This window comes from Gekko japonicus, unplaced genomic scaffold (genome assembly GCF_001447785.1).
Source record: "Gekko japonicus isolate JY-2015 unplaced genomic scaffold, Gekko_japonicus_V1.1 scaffold2610, whole genome shotgun sequence".
Taxonomy (NCBI): domain Eukaryota; kingdom Metazoa; phylum Chordata; class Lepidosauria; order Squamata; family Gekkonidae; genus Gekko; species Gekko japonicus.
Genome location: NW_015164276.1, coordinates 138879 through 148866, shown reverse-complemented (window position 1 = coordinate 148866; position 9988 = coordinate 138879). Strand labels below are relative to the sequence as shown.

At 52.6% G+C, this 9988-nt stretch overlaps 1 protein-coding gene across 1 annotated transcript; it reads left to right on the top strand.

Moving 5' to 3' along the window:
- Positions 1–382: 382 nt before the first annotated feature.
- On the top strand, positions 383–1492 carry LOC107108335 (neuropeptides B/W receptor type 2-like). Its single transcript, XM_015408761.1, has one exon. The coding sequence runs from the start codon at positions 494–496 to the stop codon at positions 1490–1492; it is 999 nt and encodes a 332-aa protein (XP_015264247.1). The 5' UTR covers positions 383–493.
- The last annotated feature ends 8496 nt before the right edge of the window (positions 1493–9988 follow it).

Genomic DNA, 9988 nt, shown 5'->3' with positions numbered 1-9988 from the left:
ATTCGGCAGGGAGCGAGATGCCGTAACCTAGTGGGACGTAACTAGAAGTCCAACACGACTGTTTGCACCCCCTCCTGAGGAAGCGAAAGGGCTGCGGAACCGCTGCGTAAGTCAAGCTCATCCGAGGAGAACATCGGCTAGAAGCTTCTGGTTGGAATCAGACCGGCTCAGTTTGGAACCAAGTTGGACAATCGTGTTTAACACAGAAGAACGGCCATTCCAAAGAGAGGCGTTAGTTATTAATGATGAAGATCCCTTTAATTTTTCTGTCCTGAATCTTGACTTCGCTCCAGCATTTCGTCGTTTGAGAGTTAAGGGATTTCAGAATCCGAGCTAAGAAGTTTAAGAAGCTGGAGAAGTCCTCTTCTGCTGTTGAACCTTCCAGACGCCTCCAGTCCTTCTGGGATGCCTTCTTCTCATCATGGCTGAACTCTTAGCTTCGTTCGACTACAATGCAGACTGAAGAACGGTTTGCAAAGCAGAGCGAACAGGCATGGCAAACTCCACCGAGACGAGAGAGGTGCCTGCCGCCGGCAACGGGACGAGCAATAGCTGTGTCCCGGACAACGCCACCCAGTTCAACTTGACGTCCCACGAGCAGTCCCCGGACTTCTACATCGTCCTCCCCGTGATCTACTCCGTGATCTGTGCCGTGGGTCTGACTGGCAACACGGCGGTCATCTACGTGATCCTCAAGGCCCCGAAGATGAAGACGGTCACCAACATGTTCATCCTGAACCTAGCCATCGCCGACGACCTGTTCACCCTGGTCCTGCCCATAAACATCGCCGAGCACCTTCTGCACTACTGGCCCTTCGGGGAGGTCCTCTGCAAGATCATCCTGTCCATCGACCACTACAACATCTTCTCCAGCATCTACTTCCTCACGGTGATGAGCATCGACCGGTTCCTGGTGGTCCTGTCGACCGTCCGGTCGAAGCGGATGCCGCACCGCACCTACCGGGCGGCTCGCATCATCAGCTGCTGCACCTGGATCCTGGTGACGCTCATCGTCTCCCCCTTCTTCGTCTTCGCCGACGTCTACAAAGACGACTTGGAGATCCAGAGCTGCGGCCTCAACTTCCCCAAGCCGGAAAGGTTCTGGTTCAAGGCCAGCCGGATCTACACGCTCATCCTGGGCTTCGCCATCCCCGTCTCCACCATCTGCATCCTGTACACCATCATGCTCTACAAACTGAGACACATGCACCTGAACTCGAACGCGAAGGCCCTCGACAAGGCCAAGAAGAAGGTGACGGTGATGGTCTTCATCGTCCTGGCGGTGTGTCTTTTCTGCTGGACGCCCTTCCACCTCGCCACCATCGTGGCGCTGACCACGGACTTGCCCCAGAGCTCCCTCGTCATCGGCATCTCCTACTTCATCACCAGCCTGAGCTACGCCAACTCTTGCTTGAATCCCTTCTTGTATGCCTTCCTCGACGACAGTTTTCAGAAGAGCTTCCGGAAGATGCTGGAATGCCAGGCTGCTTAACCTGGGGCCTCCCAGAGACTTGTGGGGCAATTCACTAGGGTTGCCAACTCCGATTTGGGAAGTGCCTGGAGATCTTGGTGGGTAGAGACGGGGGTGGGGGTAAGCTATCAGGCCACAGAATCTGCCTTCCAAAGCTCCCATGTTGTCCAGTGCAGGCCCGTAGCCAGGATTTTTGCGGCTTGCGGGGCAAATTTTTTTTTTCTCCTGGTGGGGCTGCCGTTCTCAGTGCAGAAAGGAAAGTCATTTAGCCGATAGAAAGCTGCAGGGCTTTTTTTGTAGAAAAAGCCCAGCAGGAACTCATTAGCATAACAGGCCACACCCAACAGCAGGAACTCATTAGCATAGTAGGCCACACCCTGGCAGCACAGCACATTAGCATATTAGGCCACACCCCACGTCACCAGAAGTGTTGTCATCCAGCCACACCCACCTTTTGCTTCTTATTCTGTTTACCCTGTTTGTTGTCAAAACCCAGGGCTTTTTTTGTAGCAGGACCCCTTTGCATGTTAGACCACACACCCCTAATGTAGCCAATCCTAATGAGTTCCTGCTGTTGGGTGTGGCCTATTATGCTAATGATTTCCTGCTGGGCGTGGCCAACTCAGGAGCCAGCCGGAATGCCGTTCCTGTGCGTTCCTGCCCAAAAAGAGCCCTGGAAAGCTGTGACCAGGAGAGATCTCTAAATTGCAAGCTGCCGACCTCTTTAGATGACAGTTCTCAGCTGCTGCAAGTGAATCACTTCTGCCAGCCTAAGCAACCATTCTGAGAACGAGCCGGCAGGTGGGGGTGATGACTTCTATGGTCGAAAAAGCTCACACTTAGGCAGAAAGACTCTGTTAATGGAGGCCAGTTTCTTGACACCGGGTGAGAAGGGATCCGAGAGGTCACCTACTCCAACCCCCTTGCTCAGTGCGGGAATCAGTCAGCTACAACACCCCACTCTGCTGAAAGGAGTGCACTCCTTTAAGAAATGTTTTTAAATGGTTTTAGAAAGGCATTTACAGGAGAAATTCTTGTGGGGCTGTGTCTTTGAGAAAGGGGGCAACACCCCCAAAAGCCCCACCATAGCTATAGGCCTGGTCCAGTGGAAATGATGTCAGTCATCTAGAGGTCGGTTGTACTTCGGGGAGATCTCTAGGCCCCACCTGGACGTTGGCAGCCCTAGCACTTGTTTGCTTTCAGTGACAGCTCTTGCACACTTTTCAACGTGTGTGTGTGTGTGTGTGTGAAGAATGTCACAACTTCATTTTTTTAAAAAAATGTTCCTTTTGCTTGAAGGTCATTTATACTTTGCAAGAGCCGGACTCAGGTGATTTCAGCGCTTTGTTAGAATGCCGAATGTTTGTTAGGATGCTTGCTTTCTTGGGCTGGAAAGAAAAGGGAGAAAATGTCAGCTCTTGCAACTGAAGAAATGTGCTTAATTCATGCGCTAGTCTACTGCTACCCTCTGGTGGATGATAATGAAATAGTAGACTGGTTAAATGGCCTGAAAACACTAGACCGAGGCCCACTGACACTGAGATGAGGCATGACTCTTTTGCTGTAACTGCTGCCGAATTAAACTCGAACAAACCTCTCAACTATTGAATTCTATCGAGAACAACAGGGAGGCCATGGAGGGGGCGAGAAGAGGAATGAAAGTGTATTGGTGGGGGGAAAGGCAATCAAGTCACAGCCGACTTCTGGCAAATCCATAGGGTTGTCAAGGCAAGAGGTGAACAGAGGCGGTTGGCCATTGCCTGCCTCTGCGTAGCAACCCTGGGCTCCCTTGGTGGTCTCCCATCCAAACACTGACCCGTGCCGAACCTGCTTAGCTTCTGAGATCTGAGGTGCTTGGGCTAGCCTGGGCCATCCAGGTCAGGGGTGATGAACAGAGGTGGTATGCCATAGTCTGCCTCTGCACGGCAACCCTGGACTTCCTTGGGGGTCTCCCATCCTAGTACTAACCAGGGACGACCCTGCTTAGCTTCTGAGATCTGATGAGATCAGGCTAGTCTGGGCCATCCAGGTCTGGGCAGATGAACAGAGGTGGTTAGCCACTGCCTGCCTCTGCGTAACAACCCTAGACTCCCTTGGTGGTCACCCATCCAAACACTGACCCGTGCTGAACCTGCTTAGCTTCCGAGACCTGATGAAATTGGGCTAGCCTGGGCCATCCAGGCCAGGGCAGATGAACAGAGGTGATTTGCCATTGCCTGCCTCTGCATGGCAACCCTTGACTTCCGTGGTGGTCTCCCATCCAAGTCCTAACCAGGGCTGACCCTGCTTAGCTTCCGAGATCTGATGGGATTGGGCGAGCCTGGGCCATCCAGGTCAGGGCTGATGAACAGAGGTGATTTGCCATGGCCTGCCTCTGCATGGCAACCCTTGACTTCCCTCGGTGGTTTCCCATCCAAGTACTAACCAGGGCTGACCCTGCTTAGCTTCTGAGATGTGATGAGATCAGGCTAGCCTGGGCCACCCTGATCAGGGCAGATGAACAGAGGTGGTTAGCCATTGCCTGCCTCTGCGTAGCAACCCTGGACTTCCTTGGCGGTCACCCATCCAAGCGTTAACCGGGGACGACTCTGCTTAGTTCCCGAGATCTGATGAGATCTGGCTAGCCTGGGCCATCCAGGTCTGGGCACATGAGCAGAGGTGGTTGTGCCATTGCCTGCCTCTGCGTAGCAACCCTGGACTTCCTTGGTGGTCTCCCATCCAAGTACTAACCAGGGCTGACCCTGCTTAGCTTCTGAGATCTGATAAGTTCAGGCTAGCCTGGGCCAGTCAGGAAACTGTCTTAGGGAATGTTATAAACCTCTCAGGGCTAGACTTGGTAGCAGATACCGAAAAGTAAGAAGGGATTACCGTGTGTTATACTGGTCAGCCTAGTCCTGACATGGAGATACTCCATTTAAGATCAGAGTTGACAGGCTTCCCGATAGACCAAGGGTATAATTATGTCTGGAGCACAGGGTTGCCGGTTCTGGGCTGAGAAAGGCCTGGAGATTTTGAGGGTGGAGACTGAGAAGGGTGGGGTTTGGGGAGGGGAGGGTATCATGACATAGAGTTCACCTCGCAAAGTGGTCATTCTCTCTGTGGGAACGGATCACGATCTCCCGGAGGTCAGTTGTGACCCCAGGAGGTCTCCAGCCAGTACCTGGAGGTTGGCAACCCGACCACAACAGAAAACATCCAGATGCCTTCCGGAGGTCAGAGGTGAAGTGGGGTGAGATAAGTGGCCATCCCAAATGTCCTGTAACCAACGCCTGTCAGTCTTCGGCACCCTTCCTCCGAACGTAGAGATCTCATCGGTCCGCTGTGGCCCAGTGTCGTTGCTGGTCGACAGACCATCCATGATATCCTTTTCAAAAGCCGTCTTGAGCCATTGGCTATCACCACGTCCTGTGGCGGTCTAGTGTCGTGCTGTGTGATCTTTGCTTTCCCGGGCACGAATGCTTGAGCGGCTGTACAGGGTTTCTTCAATAAAGAACCTTTGCCCCCACCTCCCGCCCCCTCTCAAAGAACACGTTGTTGCTTGGTTGATGGAAAGTCCATGCAGGCTCAGCAAGAAAGGTAAAGGTAAAGGTTCCCTTGCTCGAAAGCCAGTCGAATCCAACTCTAGGGTTGCGGTGCTCATCTCCGTTTCAAAGCCGAAGAGCCAGCGCTGTCCGAAGACGTCTCCGTGGTCATGTGGCCGGCATGACTAAACACCAAGGCGCACGGAACGCTGTGACCTTCCCACCGAAGTGGCACCTATTTATCTACTTGCAATTTCTTGCTTTCGAACTGCTAGGTTGGCAGGAGCTGGAACTAGAGACGGGAGCGCACTCCGTCATGCGGCACCCGGGTCTCGAACTGCTGAACTACCAACCTTCCACAGCCTGCAGTTCAGTGTCTTAACCACTTGAGCCACCGCAGCTCCCTTCAGCAAGAAAACTGGGCTATAAATAAAGGAAATAAATAATTGTGGGCTGCTTAAAGGGGGCCTCTAGTGATTTGATCACAGGTGGGCCACGGAGAAGAGAGTTTGGATAATCTTAGGGGTCGTTCCTGCGTTGATGGAGAAAGGACATGGCAGGGAACCAGGGTTGCCAGGGACAGCCTGGTAACTGGTGAGAGTCATGTGGGGTGCTGGTGGCCAGAAGTGTGATTTTCACTTCTGGGGGAAACGCAGAAGCGAAGTCACACCTTTCTATGATCTGCTGGAAACTCTATGGTAAAACCATAGAGCAGGGGTGCCCAGCACTGTGTCTGAGAGTGCCATGGCGCCCACAACGCTTTTCCTGAACAGAATAAAACAAATTTATGTATTTATTATTTCGATTTATATCTTGCCGTTCCTGCAAACGGGCTCAGGGTGGCTTGCAATGCTGTCTCAATTACAGCTGCCACCTTGTGTATTTTTAAAATTACCCCTCTTCTCCTCTATTCTTGGACTTCTCCCGTGTGGGCGGCTCCGCCTCCTGCAGCAGACATTTTATTACTGGGACCATCACTTTTGGCAGACGTTTTGTCCTTGCCAGGGGTCATTTCGTAGAAAAAGAGGTGCAGGAGCTCATTAGCATAACTCATTAGCATAACCTATTTGCATGTGCCACACCCCCTGACCTCACCGGAAGTGTGTCAGAAGGCAACACCCACCACTCAGGCTCCACTGGACTGTTTTGGATTGCTAGCTATTGGGGGGGGGGGGACTGTGCAGATCTGTCCTCGCAGAGGAGGGAGAGCTTGTACCTGAATAAAACTTGGTCTTAAAGGTGCCACTGGACTGTTTTGGGACGGGGGGACGGGGGGGGGGCTCTGCAACTTACTTGGCTGCTCCTTGCTCTGACTGAGGGCTGCTGGGAGCAGGGGGTGGGGCTTGTTGCATGTGCCCGCCCCCTGGGATCTTTACTGCCGGAGCTCCGCTCCTGTGCGCTCCTGCAGGAAATGACCCCTGGTCCTTGCACCCATCACCCTTTTCAGAATTCTAAATGTACCCACAGACTAAAAAAGTCTGAGGATCTCTTCCACAGACCTTCCGGCGATTCCTAGAGTGAGACTGGCATCACTTCCTGCATTTCCCCGGAAGTGACATCACACCAACAGCAATTTTTAAAGATTATTTTTTCTCCCACCGGCTGCAGAATTGTCAGCACTAAAAGACGCCCTTGTGGGAATATGGCAGCCCAGTACTGAACATCTTAGTGTTACCGCCAATCACCTGCCTTGTTGTTTGGGGAAATTAGCTAGGCGGTAGGCAAAGCCAGAGGGGCACAGGACCCTGTACGCCTATCTATACCAAGGTCCGGTACAGTTGGAAGACTCCAACAAATTTGAAGACCAAATGAAATAGTTTTTATTAATGGATTTCCCTAATTACAAGCACATGAAACGGTCAAAAAAGAGCAAGCGATACAGAACTAAGACAGCAGAGGTGATTGATAGCGAATAGAGGGGTCAGTTACGGGGTGATACAACCTGTCCAGATGTGCAGGGGTCCATGGAGACGAGATTATGGCCCAAGTCAAAGGTTTAGGGGTGAACTGCAAGTTGGCATCAGGGGCAGACACACCCTGAGACCATGCACATGGAAGGATATAGACATTAGAGAACAATGCAGACCAATGGGAGGTCTTGAGGAGCTTGCCCCAGGTGAAGACAAAATATTACCTGGACCAATTATGAGTGTCACGATGCGGGGCTAGGCAGGGGCGAGGCAGTCAGGATACAGTTCAAGGTCAAGAGCCAGGTATGCAGGTTAGCCCAAAAACCAAGTTCAATACACAGAGCCAGAGTGGGGTAGTCAAGGTATAGTCCAAAGTCAAGAGACAGGCAAGCAAACCAACCGGAAATCCAAGTTCAAATCACAAACCGTTAGAGCCGTCAGGAATCCAGAGTCCAAAAGAGTCAAGAGCCAAAGAGTCAAAAGTTCAGGGTGAAGAGTTCTAGCGTGGTCCGAGCCGGGGTCAAGAAGCCGAGGAGATCCAGACAGGAGCCAGGAGATGGGATCATGAGCGAAGAGGTGCAGAACGTTTGTCTGAAGAGACTAGTTGCTGGCACGATTTGTCAGCATGAGGGCGTGGGTTAAATAGCCCATAGCCTGCTGGCAATTAGCGCGCCTCAAGCGAGTCCCGGCTCCTGCTAATACTCGGGGCTGAATGAGCGCCTACCACACATACATGCCTCTCACCGCCGGGTTTCCAAATCCCGGCAGCACTGTACCCTCAAGTGGGATACTGGCGGTGGCGAATCAGGAGGAGAACTGTCCGAGCGTGCTTCTGCCTCAGCTGTTGCTGGGGTAGCCTCGGGAAGCTCAGCCCTCTCAGGTGCGGGAGTTTCTGGCATTGAGAGTACATCCCCAGCAGCACTTAGATCGTCTTCTGGGGCCGCTTGTTCGCACTCGGCGGGAGCTGCTTGCTTGCAGTCAGCCAGAGCCGTGACAATGAGCCTCGGGAGGTGTGGCATCCAGAGGGGCAAGTCCTAGGTGGGACGAGTGAGCTTTCAGAGGGGCAGAGTCTAGCAGCACAATAGCCCTGATGAGTCTTGACGGCCAATGGTGGCTCTCAGATTCCCACGAAAGATAGGAGATGGGTCCCTGACAGATGCCCACCCAGACAGATGCCCACCCAGCGGTTCGAAAGCAATATAACATCAAAAGAGCGAGTAGATAAATGGGTACGTGCCCTAGGTGGCAAGGGGCACCCTCCTCCGTTGTGGGGTTAGATGGAGCATCGGTGGCGAGTGGCGACAGCGGAATGACGAGCGGTGGTGGCGACGAATGAAGTGGCGATCAGTGGCGGCAAGGAGGCGTAACACCAGCGGTAGATCGAACGTCGGCAGAGGCGGAGCCAGACGACGCAAAAGGACGTAGAGGCGCAGGCGTGGCGGAGCCAAACGGACAGAGCCGGAGCCGCGCTGAAGCGAACCGCGTGCCGGATGTCTCCGCCGAATACAGCCGACGCCGAAGACCTCCGGAAGGAGAAGAAGAGGAGCCAAAACCGAAAGCCGAGCCAACAATAAGCCGAAGAACAGCAAGTCCCTCCGCTGGGTGCCGGTAGGGCAGTCCCCACCCCTGACTATGTTTGGCCATAGATAGGGATAAAGAGTAACTGTAAGCCGCTCAGAGACCCCTTGGGGTTCGAGCGGGATACAAGCCGAAAGCATAAATAAATAAATGCCAGGAAGGATCGTTAACAATTTGAATGTTTGATTGGGTATCCCGGGATCCTGAGGGATGGGGCAGGAAGGACAGGTGTTGAGACAAAGGATTTTTCACGTGGGTATAGGAATCACAAAAAGGGCTAGGCGAAGTTCTGGAGATAGGAGGGCGATTCGCCAGGTGGCCTCTGAATAGCTTTGGAAAGGCAGAGGCTACACCTGGAGGAACCGGCCTTCGTTGTCGCTGCTGGAGGAGGGGAGGCTGAAGATCCTTTGGCCTGACTTTTGTGGGCCTCTGGTTCAGGCCCACAATAGGGCTACCCAAGAGTAAGGCAGCCCCTCCGGGCTACACGGGTGACTTGGAGGCTGAATGTCGCGGGATCCTACTATAAAGATACATACACCTTCCAGAAGCTGCTTACAGGTTCATTTCTCTATCCTGTCCTTACCAGGTGGATCAATCATAAATAGCGGTGGTTCATTCAGAGGGTCTCCCTATCCACTGGCTGCATTGCTTGAGTCTCGCCTCCAACATTCTAAACATTTTGCAGTTCCTCTCCCCCCCATAGCCAGTCAGAACACAGAGGTTATTTGCACATGCAGCCTCATTGGCCTCTGCCTCGGAACACAGAGGTCGTTTGCATATGCGACTTGATTGGCTTTTGCCTCTAACATTCTAAACAGTTTTGCTGTTCTGAGGTAAAATGTGTCCAATCTCCAGGTGAGGGCTGGAGATCCCTCAGAATTACAACTGCTTTCCAGATGGCAGAGATCAGTTCCCCTGGATAAAATGGTGGGCTCTGTGTCCTTATATCCTGCTGAGGTGGCCCCCGTATGACAGCCAATGTGACGTAGCAGTCAGGGCTTTAGAGCACGGGAGAGGCTGCAGGTGTGTGGGGTGTGGAAAGCTGAAGAGTGAGGGGGAAATAAAGGTAGGTTGATAATTGGCTGGGAAAGAGATAGGGTTGCTGTATAGAAATATTGATTTCTAAAAGCCTTCTGCCTTCTCCTGTTCTGTCTTTGATAACGCTGTGGCTTACTTCCTCTTGCAAGCCAAATGGTGAGGCCCAGATGGCCTCAATAGCATGCCATAAACCACATTCTTTCACACGTTCATGCCAAATGGCAGACCTCAGGCAAACAGTCACGTACGCGATGAGGTTTGGGGTTTGGGAGTCACGTGACTGCAGGCGTGGTTTCCAGACTTCCAGCCTATCCCCAGTTGTCCCCATGACAACCAAAAAATTGGTCACACACCCTGCTACTCGTGATTGGCTGATGGCCATGGTTAGTCATGATTAGATTGGGGTTTAATTGTCCGGTCCCTTGGAAGAGAGCTCTCTGTTCTTGCTCTCTCTCTACTTGTTGAATTGC